The sequence below is a fragment of the Gobio gobio genome (genome assembly GCF_949357685.1).
Source record: "Gobio gobio genome assembly, chromosome: 11".
Lineage (NCBI taxonomy): Eukaryota > Metazoa > Chordata > Actinopteri > Cypriniformes > Gobionidae > Gobio > Gobio gobio.
Genome location: NC_137104.1, coordinates 40,580,034 through 40,605,620, shown reverse-complemented (window position 1 = coordinate 40,605,620; position 25,587 = coordinate 40,580,034). Strand labels below are relative to the sequence as shown.

The 25,587-nt window shown below is 38.5% G+C and overlaps 1 protein-coding gene across 1 annotated transcript in view; it reads left to right on the top strand.

The window, feature by feature from the left end:
• efna3a (ephrin-A3a) overlaps positions 1–2,447 on the top strand; it is a 148,483-nt gene extending 146,036 nt beyond the window's left edge. The window contains exon 5 of the mRNA XM_079829152.1: positions 565–2,447. Coding sequence (XP_079685278.1) covers positions 565–683 — 119 coding nt within the window. The 3' untranslated portion in view covers positions 684–2,447. The remainder of the gene's footprint in view (positions 1–564) is intronic.
• The last annotated feature ends 23,140 nt before the right edge of the window (positions 2,448–25,587 follow it).

The following is a 25,587-nucleotide window of genomic DNA, read 5'->3' as shown; positions in this document are numbered from 1 at the left end:
TATACACCTAGGATGGCTTGAGGGTGTGTAAATCATGGGGTAATTTTCATTTTTGGGTGAACTAACCCTTTAAGTACAGATCTTACTGCGATTATGGATGCTGTGCTACAAATAGTGTGAAGTTCAGGTAGTAACAGTAAACAGTAAAGATTAAAAGATATTGACGATAAGAATCCATATCAGTATTCGCATTATTATTATTATTCTTAGTATTCGCGGATTAGTTCGCATCCACACAGCTGACATGTTCATCTGTTGTAGTCTATCCACGTTGTGTGCACAAAATACAGTACTGGGATGTTTATTCAACACGTCTCCATCGTTTTATATCTCTCTCATGCTGGCACAGCCGTCAGCGTTGTTTCTCGATAGAGATGAGGGCTTTGACAAAGTCTGATATTTTTTCATTTTGATGCATTTCTGACGTGGAAAGCTGATCCGGCGTTTGCAGAAAATCGGCCAATTCCGGTCCCTGGCCAGTCGATCGTTGCGTCTTTGTCTTTACATGCTCACTAACTTTCTTTCTTTCTGTCCTTCTTTTCTTCTTTCTTCCCTCTCTCTCAGATGAGTTTAACCCTGAGATCCCCAAACTGGAGAAGAGCGTCAGCGGCAGCAGTCCGTCCGGAGACCGACTGTTAATCACTGTGGCGACGCTTCTCCTCGCTGCTCTTCTTGTGTCTTAGCAACCGTCTCTCCCTCTCTCTGACATTTCTGAGCCAGCAGTTCCGAGCGCTCCGAAGAAAAAGATCGCCTTTCGTTCAACCTGTGCGGGAGATTATCCAATCAGAACAGATTATCCTATAGTCGAGCCCTAAACACTGGAGCTAATTGTAGATCTACCGCACCCAAATAGTGGCCTTCGTCTCCACAATTTTGGACCTTTGGAATAAGGATGACGTGCATCAATTTCAGAATTTGCCTTTGTGATGGAACATCCACTCTCCTCAAACATACTCGCGGAGGAAAACAAATCTGGTTAGACAGTGAGGTCTCTCTTCCTCTTGCTACGTCTGTTGTCATCTCTAATGAACCTTCCCACACTGGGGCAAATCTTGAGATGGACATTTTAAGATTGACACGAGCTCAAATGGATATGACAAGCATCATAGAGGTCGGTGGATCTCGGCTGAGAGACTCGAGGAGTGCTGGAGACCTTTGACCCTGTCTTAACATTCTGTCACAACCCATACCTGTCGGACTGCAATATGTGTCAGTCATTGATAGCGCTGCAGCAGAGATCAATAAAACTCATTTGCCAGTCACTAAGTTCAGGTGTTAGGCTTATGAATCGATCGCAGAAAGGCACGACTGCTGTTCCTGCTAGTTGCCGGGATGGAGACTCATCTGTGAGCTGTAATGGGAACGCTTTCCATCTAGTTTCCTAGTTCCATTGTTGAACTTGGAAACTAGAGGCGCATTATCGGTCAGAGACCATCACTTTTGTACATTGTATGACCGGAAAAGTTTGGTTGTCATAGCAGCGCACATAATGAAAGAGATGGAGATGGATGGAACTAACGGTAGACGGATAGATAAACTTTTATTTCCTATAGTATGTACGTGTCATCATGGATAGGTACTGGACTGGCCAGTGCCACTGATTAGCATAGTGGCCATTTTTGTAAAAACGGTCGAGTCGTAAACTGCAATTCGCTGTTTTATATCGAAGAATTGCGATGCAGATTTAGTTTTTACCGTATGATACATATTTAACTGCTCTTTGAGTATGTTACTTTATATACTTAATTTATTGAGTTATTTATTGATCATTTGATCCTTTTTTGAAACTTTGTGAGTTTTGTCTGCTTTCTTGAGGGATCCTTCCTCGTCTTTGCTAATGCCAAATTATTTTGTTTATTTTTGTTCGTTTCATGGACTTTATTTCTGTTGATGTGCCAGCAAATAGAGTCTTAGTTACAGAAAGACATCTCTAACGCATCTCGTCCATTGCGCTCAGTTGAAATAGGTACATTATCTCCATAAGGAGAGTCTTTATTATAGGACAGTGTGAGATTGTTGTAGTCTATATTGGTGGGTGGGGCTGGGAGGGCATTTAGGGCGGGGTTTCTCGAAAAGGCTTCAGTGCAGTAACGGAATGAGCTTAAGCATTCCTCAGAATGCTGCAGACAATGTCGAGAGTGAATGTCTATGTAAATGTGTCTGCGTATGTGTCTTATGAGTGTGCACTTTACAGGGGGTTGTGTGAAAGTGTGCGCATTTTGGCATTTTCATATGCATTTAGATACACATTTGTAGGTTTTAAATACTCAAGCTTGCGTGAGAGTTTTGGCTGGTGAGAATGGGACAGGCGAGGACGAAAGCATTTATCATTGTTGGCAACAACAGTACCAACCGTGTTTACCGTAGAAAGATTACAAACATGTAAACGAATCATGAATGACAATTGCCAGAATGAAACTTAATAAACCATTCTTATTTTAACACTCTAGCTGTTATTTTTATTGCCTGCAGGTTGCCTTCAGAGTATTGCAATCGGCATGATAGGATTCTCTGAATGTTTGCGTAAATGAGACTCATCCATGTGTCAGGGCTCTTTTTTCCTAAAGAGCACACGCTCCTAATTTAGGAGCACATTAAAAAAAACTTTAGGGGTGCAATGAAAATGTATCAAACAATGTGTTAAAGGGATGCAAGGAGACATTTACAAGCAAAATGGATTTATTAGAATACATAGGGCCTGCTTGAGCCAGCACAAACCCTCATTTGTTGCGTTAAAAAAATTACTGTCAGGATTTACTTAAGAAGTTACGTTGAATTAAATGTCAGATACAGATTGTAAAACCTTAATAACAATAATAACCAAGACTTTTAATCATAAACAAGCCTGAAATATATATATACTGTCTATATATACTGTTTAAAAAATTGAAGTTGTAAATAAAACAAAGATTATTGGAGTAGTAATAATAATAATAATAATAATTTGTTACATTTATATAGCACTTTTCCCTGCACTCAAAGCGCTTTACATAGAAGGGGGGAATCTCCTCAACCATGTGCTGCATCCACCTGGATGATGCGACGGCAGCCATATTGCGGCAGAATGCCCGCCACACACCAGCTTATTCGTGGAGAGGAGCCGGAGTGATGAAGCCAATCAGTATATGGGGATGATAAAGTGGCCATGATGGACAGGCATATTTGTTACACCCTACTCTTACCTTCCTACTTACCTACCTACCTACTCTCTCTTTCCAATGGACATCCTGGGATTTTTAATGAGAGTCTAGACCTCGGTTTAACGTCTCATCTGAAGGACGGTGCTCTTCGACAGTACACTCTAAAAAAAAAAAGGTTCTATATTGCACCAAAAATGGTTCTTGGCTCGTAATCATAGGGGAACCTTTTTTAGTGCTATATAGCACCAATTTTGGTGCTTCAGTGGTTCTTCAGCGGTTCTTCAGAGGTTCTTCAGCGGTTCTTCAGAGGTTCTTCACCGGTTCTTTGACTAAGGTGCTATATAGCACCTCTGAAGAACCGCTGAAGAACCACTGAAGCACCAAAATTGGTGCTATATAGCACTAAAAAGTGTACAGTGTCCCCATCACTATACTGGGGCGTTAGGACCCACACAGACCACAGGTTGAGCGCCCCCTGCTGGCTCACTAACACCTCTTCCAGCAGCAACCTAGGGTGCTTCTCAATTCTTATTTGTGCATCCATGTTTCCATTCCTCGCTTCCTTTCCTCGTGTCTTAGCTCCACCCCTTCAGGGTGTGAGGGAAGGACACAAGGAAAAGACGCGAGGACGGAGGAATTGAATCAAGTGAAATTATATATCCTCGCTCCCTTGAGCATCACTTCAAAGCGTCGTCAATCAATGATGAATCTACAGCACTGGATTTAGCTTGCATGTCGGGATTTTTGAACATTACAGATAATTATTTATATTGTAATAGTTTCAACCTCCACAAAATACCACATTTGTCCGTATTTTTTAATATATTACCAGTTATTATTAACAATGAATTATTCCCAGTTATTAACTGCGTTTTATTTGTTGTATAGTATTACAGTTTGTTTCATTTTCTTTCATTTTCTTGTGCTTTGATATAATTCTGCACTGTCCTACTACGGTTATTGTAATATGACATACATTTGTGTGCATGTAATCAATAATGATTATTATAATAATTTAGAAACTGTGGCAAGATGTGAAGGGGCATACACCTGTGTATCCTCGCTCATGATTCCTCAGGAAGCCTCCTCACTCCTCCATCATTGCCTCCTCGCGGCGCAATTTCGAGAGTTGAGATGTCCTACAAGATGGCTGAGCTCGATCGGTTTCCGGGTCATAGGATGGAGGACGGAGGAGCGAGGAAACGAGGAGGGATATTGAGAAGCACCCCAAGTTTTGCCAGGAGGTCTCCCATCCAGGTACTGACCAGGCTCAGCCCTGCTTAGCTTAAGTGGGCAACCAGTCTTGAGCTACAGGGTGATATGGCTGCTGCAAAATCTCAATCTTTGTAGTTAAAAATTTCACGTTCCATTCAATGTGTTATTTGCCATTGCTATTGCATGTAATTAATTGTGAAATTTAATAGCAATATTTGAGTGAAAATTGTTTCTACACCAATTCTTTCAATGTATGTACAGTATACAGTACCTGTGAAAAGTTTGGAAACATAAAAAAAAAAAAACAGTTTTTTTGAAAGAAGTCTCTTATTCTCACCAAGGTGGCATTTATTTAACCAATGCAGTAAAAACAAACAGTAATATTGTGAAATAATAAAGAACTGTTTTCTATTTTGATATATTTTAAAATGTAATGTATTCCTGTTATGCAAAGCTGCATTTTTAACACCATTACTCCAGTCTTCAGTGTCACATGATCCTTCAGAAATCATTTTAATATGCTGATTTCTGCTCAGGTAACATTTCTTATTATTATCATCAATGTTGTGCTGCTTAATATTTTTGCGGAAATGGTGATACTTTTTTCAGAATTCTTTGTTGAATAGAAAGTTAGTTGAAGAACAGAATGAATTTGTATTTATTACATTTATTTATTAAACTTTTGATGCATCCTTGATTAATAAAAGTATTAATTTCTCTCTTTTTTTAATCTTACCACAAATGTTTGAATGGCATCATTATTTCCACAAAAATGTTAAGCAGCAAAAACATTTCCAGCATTGATAATATAATAATAGTAATGTTTCTTGAGCAGCAAATCAGCAGAATTTGTAAGAACAAATATCAGAATGATTTCTGAAGGATCATGTGACACTGAAGACTGGAGTAACTGGATGCTGAAAATGTAAAATTTTAATGTATTTGTGTTTTCACTGTATTTTTGATACAATGCAGCATAAGAGACTTCTTTCAAAAACAAACAAAAAAATGTGTGTTGTCAAACTTTTGACAGGCTAGATATCCAATGAACAATGCCTTTTTACATTTAACATAATCTCTGTGCTGTTTCCAAATGTTTACTGACAGTATTTGGCCAGCTTGTTAGAATGTGCAATCCACAATCGTTTCTTTCTTGCAAAGGAAAAACATAGAAACTACGCCAATACTGAAACTGACTGAATGACTATAACGTTTTTTCAATGCATTTTTAACCATTTAACATAAATTGCCAAATCAATAAAAAGACCCGATGACAATGTGTTTTTTGTCTTTGCATGTTATAATTAGGCAGTGGCTATTTGCACTAAGTGAAAATAGCATATTTTCTTAGTGATGATTGCTATTTACACTTTGTGCAAATAGTGATAGATGCGATTTACACCATGTGTGAATAGCAACTAGATTCTATTTACACTAAGTGAAAGTGACATTTTCTTAGCGATAGATGATTTTTAATATTAAGTACAAATAACAGTAGATACTATTACTAAGTGAAAATAGTTATATATTCTATTTACACCATGTAAAAGTAGCAGTTCTTTGCAATATGTGTAAATAGTAATTACATGCAATTTATACTTTATTTTGACAGATACATACTATTTTCACCTCAGTATTGTTGTACATTAACAGGATGCAATAATAACATAGAGTGTAATTGATTATATTTATTAAAATTATTAAATGGATGTCGCCTTAATGGGACAATGAAAGCCCTCCCTACACCTACCCCTAACCCTACCCAATAAATGTTTTCATTATTATTAAACATTTTGTTAGGCACTTTATTTCCACATTTAGAACATTTTATTAATTTTTATTGCAAGTAAATGCATTTCTGGTGTGATTTGTGATGAGAAAAGAGATAAGAAAAAACTCTGCAAATGGTGGATTCGAACCCATGTCAATCGCACCAAAACCGAGATCCATTAGCCATACGCTTTACTGAGGAAACTCCGTTGTAAATTATTGCATGCATATTTTTCTATTCAGTATTTCCATGGTTAAATAAGCTCTTCTAAAAGAGAAAATGTAACCCATTAATAGTATGGCAATTATGTAACACGTTTCTTATAAAAGCTTTTACTTTAATTAGTCTTCACAACCGAGTCTGTTTCTTGAAGGTACATCTGTCTAATTTTTTTTTTATCTCTCCATCTGTATTCTGCACTTTTCCCCTGTCTGTTATTTTATCTGCTCTGTTTCACACTCAGACATACTCATTCACATTCAGCTAGACCAAACACTCGTCTGTCTCCTCAGGTAAAAGGTTCCTGAAGTGATGAGAATCTGACCTCAGAAACTCCTGCACCTATGTACGCTTCTTCTCTTACGACACACAAATCAAAACCTTCAAGGTGCCCATCATTAGAGAACACACACACACACTCAAAAACATAACATAAAACACCCCACACTGACAGTCCTGGGAAGATGCAGTTGTTCTTCTCAATTTCGGCCCTTCCATCTAAGGAGAAAATGCCTTGAAGCAAAACATGTTTGTGCACATCTGTCTGTCTTTCGTTCTCTTTTTTCTCATTCTTTCTCCGTCTCTGCTGTTAAGTGTTTTTCAATTCCAAGGACACTCCACGTACAAGTGAAGATAATCAAGATTCAAGGGTGATCAAGGGTAAGCAAGATTAAATGTAACATCACACATACCAGTTTTGATCCAACTGCATACTATTGTGCAATTAGCCATTCTAACTATTATGGTTTCACATTTCAAAAAAACATTGGCTGTGTGTTCATGTGAATGATCCAATTTGTCCACCACAGCGACAGTTCTAATGGTGATGAGGAATGCCAGTAAACAAGACCAGACAGAATCTGTTGAGGGGAAGTCATGGTAAAATGTGTTAAAGCGAAGAGTATGGGATTATGATTTACAGGTGAAAGTAACTTTCAACCAAAATATTTTCGCACACAAGAAAGGGACGGGGGGTGCAGAGCGTCGAGTATTCGCAATCAGTGTGGATCTGCCTTTAAGCAACTTGTGTAAAGAAACTCACAGCTGACTTCCTTCAGGCGATACATATGCTGCTCCTCGACCTCCCAGATTGTGGTGGCATCTCGGTCATTGTGAGGACTTTGTCTTACAGAGCTAACAGCCATATATTAATTAGAGAGATAAGAATAGAAAGTCAAAATATATGAAAGGTTTAATGGGAAAGATCTTCAGTGATAGTCACTTAAAGGGGGGATGAATTGAGAAATCAACTTTCCCTTGAACCTTTGATAGATAAAAGTTCATCGTGATATAAGAATATCCTGTAAGTTTCACAGCTGAAAACTTCCTTGTTAGTCAAAGAAAAGCTTTTATTGACACCAGACCCAGAAAACGATCGATCTCAGAATATGTCGACCACTTACGTAATAGGATGCAGAGCACCGCCTCAAGCCCGCCCACCGACTCGTGGAGCTAAACGGGTCGCGCTACCGAGCAATAAACATGACGGTTCCAGCTCACGTGCGTAAGACATTGCGCGTTTGTTCGCTTCATTTCACCACGGAATCGATTGTAAACAAGATACAGGTCGAGACTGGATTTGCAGACATATTGAGATTAAAACACAATGCTGTGCCTTCTATATTGGATCCGACAGGAACGGTGCAACAGACACTTATGTGAGTAAAACATGTTTTTTATATGTGTTAGTATTGCATTGTTACAGATCGTTTGAAATCTATTGATTATATACCTTAGCACGCGGTCACAGGCTGGAGAATCCTCTATTTGAAGTGTTATTGCTTCATTCGTGATCATACTCGGACTTGTAACATTATGGGCCAGGGCACGGACTTGACTTTTTTAAAAGCCCAACGTCCCCGGGGCTATGTGTTTTTCAGCCTGCCGACGGGCTATCTTAAATAGTGAAATAACATTCCTTTCTTGCGAGCGCACGTGTGTGTGTGTATGTGTGTACGGTTTACGGTTATATTTACTGATCGGGCGACAACATTCCAATCAATCGTGGGTGGATTAGAGATGAATCTTTGTGTTTGTTTGATAAAGATATTTTGCGAGTCCTGTGAGTGATTCCCCAGATGCTTTCAAAACAATCCCCACATGTACTGAGAGGAGCTGAAGCTCATTAAATATGCAAATCTTATCCAATCTTAGCCGTGGGCGTTTACTTCCAAGTCTTCAGTGCGGCACGGCCATCAAAACCGACCGTTTCTTCAGACAGCCACAAAACCAAGGCAAAAAATAGGCTATTACTTATTCATTATGATGTTTCTGAATGTAAAAATCATGCGGACGTCATAAGTTGACCTCAGACAACAGTATAAAAAAATAAAAACTGCCAGTTCATGACACCTTTAAAGGGGGCGTCTAATGCCATTTCATGCATTCTGACTTATTTACACTGTTAAAGGGTTACTTCAGCGATTAGCATTAAGCTTTGAATCAGTAGAAACCTGGTCGTATATTCAAATTATCGTACTTTGCCCCTTCATGTCCCCCTGAGACGAGAGAAATATGCATTTTATTTCTGGAAAAAAATCCTCCGATGACACAAATATCGTCATTTTGCGTCATCGGAGGATTTTTTGGCCAGAGGCTAGAGACTACAGCCAGTAGTAGGAGCTAGTTCCGCATGTTTTCAACCCGCCATAGGGGTGGGATCTCACTCACAGAATGTAAATGTGCACGGCCGCTCGGCTCGGGTATTCATAACGGAGCGGTGCGAAGCAAAGTGAGTGTTTCAACTTTTCAATGAATTCCTATGAAAGTTAAGCTTCCATAGGCATGATCTGAAAACGCGCCATACTGCACACGCGTTGTGAATGACTGCCACGCTTACCTCAACTCTGCTCAGCTCTTTGCTCTCATGAGCGTGTGTCGTGACTTTCGTTCGGCTCACTCACACTTTGCTGAAAAGACACGTTCAGTTTTTAATTGTAGTGTGTATTCTCTAACTGAAAGAAATTATTTTATAACTATGAAAATCAAAACGGCGGTGGGGTCGGTGTCATGGTGGGCAAGTGATAACCAGTAGCCATGGCTTTAGGAGTGGCCTCGTTGAGCAGCGAAGCAAGTGCATTCTGGGAGTTGTTGTCTTTCATCCACATGAGACAAAAATACATTTTCTGTCTTTTCTTAGTCTAGAAGGCACCAAATTCAAAAATCATTTCACATTTCTACTACATAAATGACCCAGTTTAAATACACTGGAGCTGAAGTACCCCTTTAAAGAGTTGGATTCTCATGCTAAACATGGCCAAAATTCAAAAAACGAGTTGGACGTATGACAGAGTATTTTTGTGTCTAATACATACATAGAGTTTGGCGCTGTATGACGGCATAAAGGGCGGATTTGCTTGTATGGGCACTTCTCCCGGATGAGCGCGTGTGCACGTCAACTAGAGTGAGAGCAAGACCACGCCCATCAACGAGCTTCGTTACGGAAGCCGTCGCAGCGGTTCTGCACCGTTCTGCAAGTGTGTTTGTTTGTTCCCGGTCGAAACCGCAGGCGGTGAGTGAAACTGCATCAAATGTCTCTGTTTTGTTGGCAATCAGCACGTAAGTGCATATAATGTAAACAACACCGAAGTATAGTGAGTCGAAAGTTATCCAGGGATAATGCCATGATGTATGCCAAAAGGCTGAATAAGCTTATTAAGAAGGCAGGCTTTGTCATTGGAGTGGATCTGGACATGTTTGAGGTTGTTACAGAGAGGAGAATAATGTCCAACCAAGTTGACCATCACAAACAATACCTCACACCCCCTCCATGACATGCTTGCTGGAATGAGAAGTACATTCAGCAACCGATTGATCCATCCACATTGCAACAGAGAACGCTACAGGAGGTCATTTATGCCTAATGCTGCGAGACTTTACAATTCATCTGAGGTATCATTAACTTTTCATTTTAGGAATTAGGTCACTACACCCATCGTATAGCTGTACTTTATGCAGTTGATTATCAGACAGAAAATGTGCATTACTGCTTTTATTGATTGACCGGTTTTTATTTGTATTTTATTCTTTTTTTTTTCATCTTTCTTAACATCAAACAAGATGTGCTACAATCACTGTTTTTCTTGTGCATAGTATGTTTTTGTGTGTAGTGTGAGTACTTTACTATCTTCATGTATTGCTGCTAATGCACTTTAATTTCCCAACTGGGATCAATAAAGTAGTAGTAGTACTACTACTACTACTACTACTACTACTATTTCGTGTGTGTGTGTGTGTGTGTGTGTGTGTGTGTGTGTGTGTGTGTGTGTGTGTGTGTGTGTGTGTGTGTGTGTGTGTGTGTGTGTGTGTGTGTGTGTGTGTGTGTGTGTGTGTGTGTGTGTGTGTGTGTGTGTGTGTGTGTGTGTGTGTGTGTGTGTGTGTGTGTGTGTGTGTGTGTGTGTGTGTGTGATTCTTTAGCTCCGTCCACTAGAGATGGTGGTCCAGTGGGTTAAACCATGGACCTGATATGCAGAAGGTTACCAGTGTGTCCTTGAGCAAGGCACTTTACTACTCCATGTTGCTCCAGGGGGATTGTCCCTGTAATAAGGGCACTGTAAGTCGCTTTGGATAAAAGCGTCTGCCAAATGCTTAAATGTAAATGTAAATGTACACGCCTGTACAAGTTCAGCTTTCGGAAAGAATCGGCACAGCGTATCTGTCTTTTATAAATATGGTAAAACTAAAGACTCTTCGGAGATATGAAGGATGCAATACTACTCTAAGATTAACATTAGACTGTAAACTGTTTGTGTTATGAACACACTGTTATGAAACTGTGTGTGTTATGTCTGCTCTCATGACTTCAGAACACTTGGGCCACTTTTTTTCTTTTCTTTTTTTTTTAAGCTTTACAGACTTTTTGTAGCAATAACGTATTACATAGTTTCGGTCAACACTTTTAGGATTCTAAAAAAAAAAATGTTTCCGTTATTTTGGTAAATAATTGTTTTTGTTATCTTTGCATTTTATACTAAATTTAAATAAAAATGACATTTTTATTTTGTTATTTTTACATATATACATTTGTGTAATACTGTATACATTTCAAACTATATGAGGTTATTTAATTTTACTATGTTATTTGTTTTAGAAGATAATACAAGATGAATCAGATTACTTATTAATCAGTTTAATACAGTAGCTTTTACACCATCCATTAATTCTGCCGTGAAGAGTACGTAAAGTGTTAAAGGGATAGTGAAATGAAACTCGATCTTAAATGACTTTCATGAAACACAAACATTTATTTTTGCAGCATATTCTGGCCACATTTTGACCAGGAAATGTTGACCTCTAAAATGACCGTTATAAAAGTATTCCATACTTTATATTCAAAGTTTTCTAAAGACATAAAATATGAGAGGAACACATTAGAATTTAAGTCGGCATCTATTGAAAATAATTGCATCTGCTGTAGCCATCAAATCAAACATTGCTGCCATTAGATGCACATGGAGATATGAGAGAAGCAAGGAATTTGGCATGGAAATGTATCTGCACACATTTTTGTAGTCCATTTTTGGAACTTGGCTGATGCGATTGGAAAAGAATTGTCAAGATTCTACTAAATTCCCATTTTTTGTTTTCTACTGGAAAAATAACAGCATATTGGTTTGGAACAACATGATGGTGAGTCAATAATGACATAGTTTTCATTTTATTGACCCATTCAGTTGGTTTTCCATTAACAATACCCTTCAAAACTCCAATCCTGAAACTAAAAGTCTGGTTGTGTAATCAGCGGCCGTGAATGAGCAGATGATCTCAGTCGTTGGCCTGGCATCTTTCCCGGGTACAGAGAGGTTCATTAGCCTGTGGTGCACCACCAGAGGGTGTCAGGTTCATCTGTGGGCTCCCACTCCCAATTACCTTGTACCATTAACAGCAATAATACTAATTATGTCCGACACGATGTCACTATTGTATCGCTAGGTGCAGACTGTATCTCTCGGACAGATGGTTTAGCTACCAAAGGCCACTAACAGGGATCGTGTTGTTCATTTAGACATTGGAATAAGGTCCACTTTGGAGCAGAAGCCCTAATTACACCAAGACGGCTGCCAGATTTTGCCCATATGGATTTTGGCAATGCTTTGTTTGTCAGTCCATGTTAAATGCTAATGACATGGTACCACAATGATAATGATGCACTATTGTGTAGTGGGCTAAGAGAAAACCGTAATGCTAGTTTTGCTTTGCTAACCATTAGACATCAACGTTCAGGCAGCAAAGCTACTATTTGTTCTTTGATTATCTCTACGTGAGTTGTTTTTAAAGACCAGCGTAATGCTAACTTGCTAATTCCATTCATTATTGTCCTATTGTTGTAAATAGAAAGAGCAAAGCCTGACTCAAAGTCTTAGCTAATCATGTGTGTGGCCTGATTTTTGGTATAGCAAGTGGTTACATGTATAGCCTTGCTTAGATTGTCAGTCCAAATCCAGTTTTTGTGCATATCCGATTGGAATCCGATCATATTTAACAAGTGTGAACGGTAAAAAAAAACAGGAAATCCAATGTTTACAAATCCGTTTCAAGCTACATTCATATGTGATTCGAAATCTTATTTAAATCTAATTACTGGACGTCACTTTCTCACTCCACATAAAACGTAAACACGTCAGACATTGCAGAAGCAAGGTTGCATGAAATGTGCAGGTCACACAGAAAATTATAATATAATGGAGACATCTCTGTGGTTCAGTGATGAGGTGTCTTCACTTCTTTCAATGTGCGGCATGGAATAAAGTTGCTCATGCCAGCCTCGATTTCTGATTCTCCTTTATTAAACACAGTCCAGAGATGCAGCTACACATGGTCATATTCTAAGACAGCATTACAAACCCCTCCATGCTGTTTCTGGCTTAGTCCTACCAACGCAACATCATTTACCATGCAAACCAACAAAGTTATTTAGATCAGATTCCAATCGGATACACAAATAATGACAGTGTGAACGTGGTCAGTGTTCTCAATGCATGCTAACTAGGCTACTCATGAAGACAACCTGTGGAATTTGACTTCATCAAACAGCCTACAGAATGGATTTAAACTGAACAAATTTTCCGAAAATCCAAGACTATTTGGTCTTAAGTGGTTTTATGTAAGAATATAATTCACTTATTGGAGCTGTAAGGTGTAAACCTGTTTGAATGTCGCTGCTGGCATGTTCCCGAGGTGAAGATAAACCCCATTCTGTCTCCCCTAGATCACTCCGTCTGAGAGTGTCAGTATTAAATTCCCTCTGGCTGACACTTGGCTCCAAACTGCAGATCAGGATCAGGTGTTCCAGCGCTCCTCCCTTCTCCTGACATTATAAGCTTAAAGATGACACCCCTCCAGGTCAATGCCTGAGAGCGCCACTTGAGGAAGACAATATGGACCACTTCTAGGGTTACATATGTGATCTGATTTGTGGTCTGAGAGAAATTTTGATAGTCTTGTAAATCAAGTCATACTTAACCCCTAGGAGTCTGAGCTGTTTTGGGGCCCTTTAGAAGTTTTGACATGCTCTTATATTTGTGCATTTTTCAGTTGCTTATAAACATGTTAATGGCAAAAGTGTAATTACACTGTATTCAGCACAAATTGGGCTACCATAATATGTGAGCAACATGTATGTACATGCTTGTATTTTTGAGAGAATAATGTTTATGCATGATATTTGAAAAAAGTAAAACATTTGTTTTTCAAAATTAAGGCTTCAAAACACACAATAGATATGTGTTCACAAGACCTTTTTTTATTGGGTGTATTTGTCTAGAGTTTTTGCTTTAAACTGATGTGAGAATCATTGAGCCTACTCATTCACATAAAACAATACATTAATTTACAATTTGTAAAACACTTTTTCTTTACTAACCCAGTATGCAAGGAGGCGTGAACAAACCATGAATAATGCTGTGATTCACAGCTGAGAGACAAAGAATGCATAATGGCCTGCATAATGAGCTGCATAATGAAGGAGCTTCAGGTACTAGATTTTAGGTTTACTAGATAAGTACAGTAACAGTAAAACAAACAAACAAAAAAAGTTTTCAAAATGAAGCGAGTTTTTACTTAAAGCAAGCTAAATTATCTGCCAAAACAAGAAACAAGATCTAAATCAGAAATGTGTTTGAAAGAAGTCTCATGCTAAAAAAACAGTAATATTGTGACACTGAACCCAATTCAGTATTCAACAAATACAAATAACTGAATAATTGGTAATGATGAATGTTATAATTAAAATATTTGGGATTTTAAACAACATGATGCAATGCAATTATGATTTTGAATAGTATTATGTGAATTCAGGTTGATTGGTACACTTTTCCCAGTCATTTCAATGGCAAACATTTTCTGAATCATTTGATTTAGTAAACTATCATACACACAATACTCAAATATAATTTCGAGCTTCAGTTAATTTATGAGACACGCGTGCAATGCATGATCACCAGCGCTAAGGCTATTGTCTGCTATATCAAATATACCAATATATTTATTATACCAGTCTGTTATATTATATCAAATTAAAATTAAAATTAAGACACAATTTATACCAAACGAAATTCACTTTAAAAGAAAGCAATTGACTTTCTACAAAACAAAACAAAAATCGCTTTCTACAAAACAAAACTCCAGAATCATTTCTGACAAACTTTGATATTAAATTAAAAAAATAACATTACGGTATAATATTTAAACATCAATATGAAGCAAAATATGTTTGACTGGTACTATATTTATAGCATCTAAGCAGACATTTGCGAAAAGCTTTATTGATATGACACTAGGCTCTTTAACAATAAACACATCATAATCTTTTTCCCAGTCGTTTCAATGGCAAACATTTTTGCAATCATTTGATTTTGTAAACGATCAGATACACACAATACTCAAATATCATTTCGAGCTTCAGTTCATTTATGAGACATGCGTGCATTTGTGTTTAATATTCACAAATGCTAAAATAATAAACTTAGCCTACCACAATCAGCCCTGAATCCTCTGGACAGAACATGAACTGCTTTCCATGAGGGAAACGATGTATCTGAACTATAGCGCTTCACTTGATCTGTTTGTATGAGTTGATGTGTGGGCGTTGACGCGGATCGCCTGTATTTTAATCTCAAAGAGCGCGTGCTCCGTGGGCATGGCCGCATTAGCAGATAATGAGTCAGATAATGAGTCTGACATCTCCCACTTTTCACACAGATTACATAAACACAGAATATTTGTTTTCGTTTTGATTTAATTTATTTAAAACCTGACATTTCAATGTTTCTTTAGACATATGTTTCATATTTGTGTGATAAGTTTTCACTAAGCTACAGGTCATTTTCTGAAGAGAATCAGATTAGACATCATTTACAAAGAGGCTGCAGGTCGCGCATCATGTGTGTTTTCTTTAATTTGCAAAAAGCACAACAATTTGTTTTTATTGTGACTGTACAAAAAAAAAAACAGAAATTTAACAGATTATAATGATGTATAACACTTGCCTGTTATTCTCTCTTTGGCACTGATAAGAAAAAAAGAGAGCCGATCGCACCGGCGCGACTGCCGACTCGAGAGGGTTAAATAGCAAATGCATTTGCGCCCATGGGCGTGCTGGTCTGAAAACGAGGTGTGTTCAGGCTCATTGTTGGCGCGTTGCTATTTTGAGGCAACTGAAAACAACTGCGCCATTGACCAACTGAAACCTGACCTAAAGTCAACAGCGCAGTATTTTGTTATTTAAAGAGCGTGTTAGTAATATACACCTATAGGCGGCTCCACAACGTGTGTACACTTTGCTTATTACAGACACAGGGACAAGCAGCAGCACACAGACATTTTTAAATATGAAAATTAAAGGATTCCAATCTGGAGAAGCGTTCAGTATTTCCACTCGCAAATAGCGAATCCGCCATGGCGCGAGAACAACTAGCTTTTAAAGGGAATAGGAGATGAGACTCTGATTGGTTTATTGCACATTACGCCCCAAAACACACCCATTACTCATTAAAGGGTAACTAAACCCCTGCTCAGAGCTTAACTCCACCCACTGGCAATTTTCAAAAAATGCTGGAAAAGTGGGCAGAGCCCGGCGGACACAGAGGGGACGAACCGAGGGCGGGGCTGAGCGGAGGGCGTGCACCTGAGACCCGCAGTGACGGATTGTTTGACAGCTGTCTGACTCGCGAGTCGCAGAGATGGAGAATGACTGGAGTGACGCCAGCTTTGCAACAGAGCGGTCATTTCTCCTACCTTCACCTGAAGTGGAGGAGGGTGGATTGTCTGTAACAGACACAGACCCGGAGCCTTATCAATGCGAGCCGCTGCTCAAACTGCGTTAACTCCCGATGCTGACGATGCTAGTGAAGCAGCCGCGCAAGAGAACTGACCTAATCTATCTGCGTCCGCGGCAACCACTTGCGTGTCAGGGTTTGAAAGTGCGTCTCATGTATGAAAATTATCTGTACACATGACGGGCGGCAATAATATCGCAAGAAAAGCCTGACGTGTACTGACAACTGCATTATTTAACCGTATTTTCTTCAATACAATGTTAAAGCAAGTGTCAAGTGAGTTTCATTCATAATGTTTACTTCATGTAATATGAGAGTTCATACTGGAGTGAAGCCGTTCTCATCATGTGATTGGGGAAACATTTCTGAGGGCGTGGTGAGCTCGTGCCAGGGGCGCGGATAGTGAGCCGTTGGAGGTACCATCCTACGTCACGATGTACCACAACGTCCAATAGGAAAATTCAACTGCAGTAGCCACCGTTCAACCTTAAGAGGGCAGCACTTTGGCGGTTTTACACCATATTTTATAGAATTAAAACACTTTATACTCAAATGTCAAAACATTTACTCGAATCAATGAACAGCATTAATAAAGCCCCATTATTACAGATCATTAACTAAAAAAAGTTGGTTTAGGGTTTAGTTACCCTTTAAGAGAATAGGTACACCCCTTTTAGACCATTTCCTGTAGTTAAACTAGCAAAAGTGGATTCAGACACACTCAGTGCAAATGCGCCAGTTGCTTTAGACCATGCCCTTAGATCGTTAAAATAAGGCCCATAGTGTTTGAGTCATATGGATTACTTTGGTGGTGTTGTTTTTTTGTTTGTTTTTTTGTTTATGATTGACAGGACTTTTAACTATGTCACCGCCATTGATGGAAATTTCAGCTTTCTGTGTTTTCACTGTTATACGGTAGGGGGCGCTATGACACAACTTCTGAAAGAGTACTGAATCTCCTGCTCAAAACACATGCGAAGAAGATGCAAAAACAAGCAATATCATCTTTAATCTTATGCATATGTAAAATAACGCGATCACCAACATTAGCATATAAATCAAAACTGCATATAAACAGCATATAAATCAAAACTGCCTAATGTTTCTGAATGAAATGTCGACCCAGGGCAAGCTCTAGGACTGTGAAGATTTGGAGGTGTTGATGGATCTACTCCATCTATGTTTTGATCATAATGCTGAATCTGATCCAGACTTAGTTTTTGACAAAAACCTATGAAACTTACCCACATTCAAGTTTTGATTAAAAAAAAGAAGGATGCATGAAGAAAGAATGCATGAAGCTAGAATAAAAGCAGAGGGTCTTTTCTTTCTTTTGATATATTGCATGTTCAGATATACAAAAAAATATGACATTTCTGTGAAAATGGTCAAAAATGCTAGCGGTGGCTGGCAACTAACAAAAAAAAAAAAAAAAAAAACGCTGACAGGGAAAGAGTTAACAGCAAGAACTAGGCAAAAAAAGATATAATGGGCCAAGCCCAAAATTGCTAAACATTAAGCTTTTGATTGCCTTAACCACAGATTTTTGGTCAGAAAATGAGCAAAATTTAAGCTAATGCACTACTTAAAAAAAAAAAAAAAAAAACATCAAACACAGAATTACGTTTTTGGCAGAATATGGGAAGTTGTGTGGAGTGATGAATCACAATGAAACACGAGTTACATGGTGATGCTCTAGACTGGTTTCTTTGAAAATCTACTGAGAAATATAATAATGTATCTCTACCACAGTGATGCACGGAGGAAGAGGAGTCATTGTGTGGGGAGACTTTTTAGCTGCTGGAATTGGTGAGCTACTTCACTGTGAAAGGTAATTTAATGTTTTGGAGTGCAGGAGAATGTTGCAGAATGGCTTGCTTCCCACAATTGAAAAGTTGTTGTCTAAAGGGGAAAGGTCAGATGTTATTTTTCAACAAGACAATCCTCCTGCCCAAATTGCAAGGTCAACCAAGAAGTGGCTTGAGAGCAAGTCCATCAGGCTCATGTTTTGGCCTGGCTAGAGTCAAGAATTGAACCCTATAGTGAATATTTGAAGCCGTCAACATTGAATGGAACAACACTGACTGTTCTTACCCACATGATTTAAAGGAGAAGGCTATTCCGTGCTAAGTTTGTGTGATAATTTATCATATGGGCTGATGAAAGATATTTAGTCAGATATTTAATCTTAAAATCAATGATAATTTGTATTTATTAGTAGTTTTTATTTTTGTTAATGTAAATGTATATATATTTTTTATATATATATTTAAAGGTAAAGTGTCTTATTTTTTTAAAATGTCATACACACAATAAATACACATATATGCATATATGTGTGTGTGTGTGTTTTGTTTTGTTAATTTTATAAATATACTAATGCATTCATGTTTATTGTAGTTAACATTAGTTAATGTTTAATGGACAAACATGAATGAACAATAGTATATTTATAAATTAACATAAACAGAGATTATTAAATGCTGTAAATGAGCAATATCACACTCAGAGCCGTATCTCAGAGCATATCAGATATATACAGCCATATCGCACGGCTACGAGTCTGATATTGCGTCTAAACAACAGTTCGACGGCCAAGGGAGTAAATAAACAAGAAACAACAACGGAGTGTCTTTAAAAACCTTATTTTGTGCAGAACTACTTCCTTCTGCCACAGATTCAAATCTCAGTTTAACAGTTGAGCCCAGGCCTCCGTTACTAAGGGTGCTTTCACATCTCTAGTTCAGTTAATTTTGTACGAACCAAGGGCAAACAATTATACATTGTAGCATTTTTCAGCTTTTTTGGTTCCTTTTCACACCACACTGATTGCTTTGGTCCGAACCAGTTGAAACGAACCAAAATGCAGTCACATGACAACATCCACATCACTCATTGGCCATGGCGTATTTCCTAAACTGTGACTGCGCGGGCTGGTTTTGTCCCTGGCCATAATCTATTACATTGTTTGTAAACACCACAATATGCAAACAATACATTTCTATAATGAAGCGCGGATGCGGCTTGAAAATAACGTTCTAATGCACTGGATCGCGCTGTTCTTGTGAGTTTTCGAAAGTTGGGACCTAATATGGTTATCAGACCAAATTTCTATGAGGCTCCGCACCTCCTCACTACTCCAAGTTTGTCCGCGATCTGCCATGCTAAAGTGCAAACTGTCAACAAACACTTCCTCATCACATAATGCGCAGCTGACTACGGCAGCTGGTTTAGTCCAAAAATGATCAGTACTTTTTGCAGTTGGGTCTGTTCGAGGTCGGATCACGTTCTCACCACAAACAAACCGCTCCAGAGTTTGTTTAAAAGCGTACCAAGACCACCTCTTCAAGGACGTCTCGGTACGCTTGTTTGGTCCGCTTTTGGTGCGCACCCGAGTGCGATTGCTCCTTTCACACCTGACCAAATGAACCGCACCAAAGGGGAAAACGAACTCTAGCACGATTCAATTGAACTAAATGAGGCAGGTGTGAAAGCACCCTAATTCTAAAACGTCACTTTAGAACTAGTAACGATGGAACATTGAGTATTATTATGAGAGAAAGATCGACTAAGCGAGTGTATTACCTGCATCTGATGTAGTATTGATTCTTCAGGTCAATGTCCATAATATCCATTATTAAAAATCAGTTTGAATGTACACTGAGGAAAGCAATATTTTTGTCCTTTTAAAAGATTCGCCAAGACAGTGCTAAACAACTTCCTTGTTTACATCCAGTCACTCAAGACCGTCTTTTCCATCTAGTGGTGTAATAATGTAAATGTCACGGAATTCAAAATTACAATCATTGACAGATCCTTTCGCAATACCAAATACGGCATATTATTTATATAAAATAATATTTATTGTACAATATTTAAATAAACAACAAAAGCCATTATAAAAGACAATAGGAAATAAACACTTGCAAACAATGCTGTCAAACGTACAAAAGCAGCGCTCTAGTAAACAGCCTAACGTTAAATATAAAGTTATCACACTTAATTTTCCCCTTAACCCAAATCGGTTTGCTCTGGAACAAGTAATGGATTAATAAGACCAAAGATTGCCCGTTTGATATACCCCAAATTAATTATATCTGTTTAACCACTATCTATAAGAGCCAGTGGCAAATTCCCTAAGGACTGGCCGAGATGAAGCTGTTCTCAGCGGGGACACGAGCACTGAACGGCCCCTGACGGCCTGGATCTCGCATCTGCGAAAGCTTTTAAACACATTGTATAACAGGCACTATATATTCAGTATGAGTCACATATTTGAGGTCTAATTAAGTACATTCTCAGCTAAAAAAAACTACATTTTGCGACAAAACAACAGTAGGTTTTTTCAAACTTATGGTAAATTTGCTCGACCGCCACGAAAGGAATGAAACAAATGGTGAAACGGTTCCAGTGCCGATACTGTGTGAATATCACACGGCGGGAAATGGCTCTCAGCCAATCAGATTCGAGAACCAGAAAGAACTGTTGTATAAAAGTGTTCATTGTTAGGTCATGATGTCTATAGTAATAACTAATGTTACCTTACTGTAATTTGTTACACATGATTCTTGATTCAAAGATGGCTGCTGAACCTAAAGGGAAGAAAAGCACCTTTACTTAAGTGTGTGATGCTAAAAATACATTGATGTACTACTGAATGGTTGTTTAGGGGTCTCATTTCTGAACTGTTAGGTTGATTGAAAGAAGTCATAAATTGGAAGTGGGACATTTTGTTTAGCAGTCACTTTGAGTTTATTCGACATTTTCAGCACCATTAGTGCAGAAATAAAATGTGTGTGTGTGTGTGTGTGTGTGTGTGCGTGCGTGTGTGTGTGTGTGTGTGTGGTCGGGTGATTCCCCAGTCTAGCTACACCGTCTGGACTCGTCACAGATACAGATGCAGCCCAAAAGCTTGCCAGATCTCATGATCTGTTTCTCTATTTCTCTCTATCTCTCCATCTCTTTCCCTCCCTCCCTCCCTCCCTCTGTTGCATCCTGATCTGTTTGTCTTCTTTTTCTCATCAACTCTAAATCTTTTTTATCACTCTCCTGCTGTTACTCTCATTCTCTCTCTCTTGTTTCCTCAGAACTTCACAGAAATGTATTCAGGTCATCAAATTACACTCAGATGTTTCGTTGTAAAAACAATCCGTTTGTTGTTTTTTTACTGGAAGTGCGATGATGGGCGATTTGTGGAATAAGCCTCAGTTGAAACAATTATGTAGAACGAATCTTGTAAGCTGTTTTTGGCTTAAAAGAAAAATGTCTAGGATGGGGATTAGAAAGTGAATTGTGTCAAAGCATCATTATTGTGCTCTTCATGAGCTGTCAGGCCCTAAATCTGGAAATGAACTAAGTCAAGTCAAATTTATTTGTAGCACTGTTCACAGCACACACCTTTTCAAAGCAACTTTACAGAAAGTCATGTTATTTCTTTGAGTGCTTTACTGTTTTAGAGCAGCATTAGGGTTGGGTGATATGGCTATGTGTAACTGTGGTATACAGTAAATGATCCTAAGAAATTAGGCAGATTTTGTAAACGTTTAAAGGGGATCGTGACCAAAAATGTTAAAGTTAAAGTCATGATAAAACTGAAGTAGCACCTGCCATTTTCACCTGGTATTGACAGGTGATGTTTTGGACATGGATCAATTGGATAACTGACATGGATAAATTGTTTACAGTACGATTGTTTAAATTAGGGTGAATTTTCATGTCATGCCTACTTTAAGAGATGCACTATATTGCCAAACGTTTTGGGGCGTTTGCCTTTAAATGCACATGAACTTTAATGACATCCCATTCTTAATCCGTAGGGTTTAATATGGAGTTGACCCACCCTTTGCAGCTATAATAGACTCAACTTTTCTAGGAAGGCTTTCCACAAGGTTTAGGAGTGTGTTTATGGGAATTTTTGACCATTTAGAAGCGCATTTGTGAGGTCAGGCACTGATTGTACAAGAAGGCCTGGATCGCAGTTTTAGCTCTAATTCATCCCAAAGGTGTTCTATCGGGTTGAGGTCAGGTCTCTGTGCAGGCCAGTCAAGTTTCTCCACACCAAACTCGCTCATCCATGTGCAGTCATGTTGGAACAGGAAGGGGCCATTCCTAAACTGTTCCCACAAAGTTGGGAGCATGAAATTGTCCAAAATATCTTGGTAAGCTGAAGCATTAAGAGTTCCTTTCACCGGAACTAAGGGGCCAAGTCCAACCCCTGAAAAACAACACCACACCATAATCCCCCTCCACCAAACTTTACACTTGGCACAATGCAGTCAGACAAGAACCGTTCTCCTGGCAACTGCGCAACCCAGACTCGCCCATCAGATTGCCAGACAGAGAAGCGTGATTCATAACTCCAGAGAACACGTCTTCACTGCTCTAGAGTCCAGTGGTGGCGTGCTTTACACCACTGCATCCGACACTTTGCATTGCACTTGGTGATGTAAGGCTTGGATGCAGCTGCTCGACCATGGAAACCAATTCCATGAAGCTCTCTACGCACTGTTCTTGAGCTAACATGTACCAAATGACAGCTTAAAATGTTACCTGATATAATCAAAAATATATCCAAGACAAAATAAAATATTTTGTCAATATAATACAATGATTAACTTTTTTTAAATAAAATAATGGCAATTTTTAATAATTAAAAATACACAAATGTTTGAGTTTGACAACAAACACATCGCTAAAAACAGCTATACAGCATAATTAAGAACATAATAATAATGAATATTTTCTGAACATTGACCCACAGTCATTATTCACCCCTTTCTCATGGTTTCTCAAAAGAATTCATAAAAGTATAGAATATAATAGCGTAGTTCTAATAGGGGCTCATTGTAACGCAGTGTTACAACGCACCCCAACCGCTCAACAGGGATTTAAATCGCGGCTCGTGTCTTCTGCTGGTTAGATCAACATTGAATAACTCTCTCAACTGTTAAATAACAGATATAAGATTAAAATAATGTCAGATTTGTCTTATTTTAAATAAACACAAAAAACAGAGATGAAAAATAAACTTAAGAAAGAAATATACTTTTGCTATGGTTAATAAATGTTCAGTAATATCTTCCAAAGATTTTTTTAATGTTGGTGCAACTAACCTGCGTTAGGTTGTGCCCCGCGCTTCCATACTTAAGTAAAAGTTAAATTACAGATTTTTAAAACTACTTAAAAAAGTAGAAGTACACAGAAAAACTACTCAATTACAGTAACGCGAGTAAATGTAATTCGTTACTTTCGACCTCTGTGCCTCAGCATGTGCTGACCCCGCTCTGTGATTTTACACTGGAGAATTCAAATGAAAGGCTGATTCTGGTCTGGGCTCTGTTTCCCAAAAGTATCGTAAACTAAGATGATCGTAGAGAGCATTGGTGGCAAATGGGAAACGCATTCATCTCTGTCGTCTGTTCAACTCAGCGTTGTTGTCTTTCAGAGATATGGTCGTAAGAGTGAGTTGTTTGCTTTCCCCCGCGTGCATTTGGCTACCTACAAACACATAAGCAGGTAAAAATGTAAAAAGCATTTCACATGTACACAAACAAGCACAAAAGTGTTTTGCACTGAACACCGCAATGAGTTTAACTACGCTAGTCCTCAGGTCTTTACACTGGCTTCCAGTTACATTTAGGATCGATTTTAAAGTGCTATTACTTGTATATAAATCACTCAATGACCTAGGACCTCAATACATTGCAGATATGCTGATTAAATACAAATCCAACAGATCACTCAGATCATCAGAATAAAGTCTGTTAGAAATACCAAGGGCTCACTCAAAGCAAGGAGAGTCTGCTTTTAGCTATTATGCCAGCCGTACCTGGAACCAGCTTCCTGAACAGATCAGATGAGCTCCAACAGTAGCCACTTTCAAATCCAGACTCAAAACACATCTGTTCAGCTGTGCATTTACTGAATGAGCACTGTGCCACTATACATGCTTTGTCCGAACTGCTTGAATTTGAATTTATATGTTTAAATTTAACCCTGTTTTTATTTTTAGTTTTAATTATACTGTTAATTTTTATCTTTCAATATTTTCTTTATTTTTTATTTCTTTTCATTCCTATTATAACTGTTTTAATTATCTTACGAATATTTTTATTTAATTTCTGTGTAAAGCACTTTGAATTGCCACTGTGTATGAAATGTGCTATACAAATAAACTTGCCTTGCCTTGCCTTGCTAGCAGCGTGGATCACTGTTCATATCCGGATAAGCGTTTTTCAAGTTTGATAAATAAAAGCTTGATAGTTTAAAGGTGAACTATGTAAGATTTTTGCAGTAAAATATCCAAACACCACTAGTGTTATATATTTTGTTCAGTTGAGTACTTAGAATATCCCAAATGTTTCCAACTATTTGTAAATCGTGAGAAATTGCTAATTTAACCAAGGAACCGGGACGTACGAGCTATGCGTTTGAGGGAGTCGCCTGTCGATTGCGTCATATCTGCGTTACCCTCGGTTTCCGCTTTACTCTCACTGCAGTTTGAACAAGTGTCATAGCAGCCGCCGAGCGAACGTCATAACTTCCTTTTCAACACACTCAGATATATCTAATACGATAAACAGAGTTGCGTTACCTCATACTCATGACTGGAAAAGAGGAAGTGGCGCTGGTGACCGTATCATAATAAAAGTCCCGCCGGCGACTATGCCATAATAACAGTCCCGCTCTTCAATCGCTCCTGCGGCCTTGCTCAGCTCCACAACACTCGCTCCTGCTCTACTTCATACTACAGTAATGTTAATAATCGCATCCATGAACATGATTTATTTCCTATCCTGACTCTTTTCCACTGGCTGTGAGGTGAAAACCACACGTCACAAGATTCTGCGCTCAAACGTGGCGTCATCAAATTACGCCTTTGTTTTGAACAGGCGACCTCTAGGGGACGGAAAAGTTACATAGTGTAGCTTTAACACCTGTAAATGAAGAAATTAAACCGTAAATATTA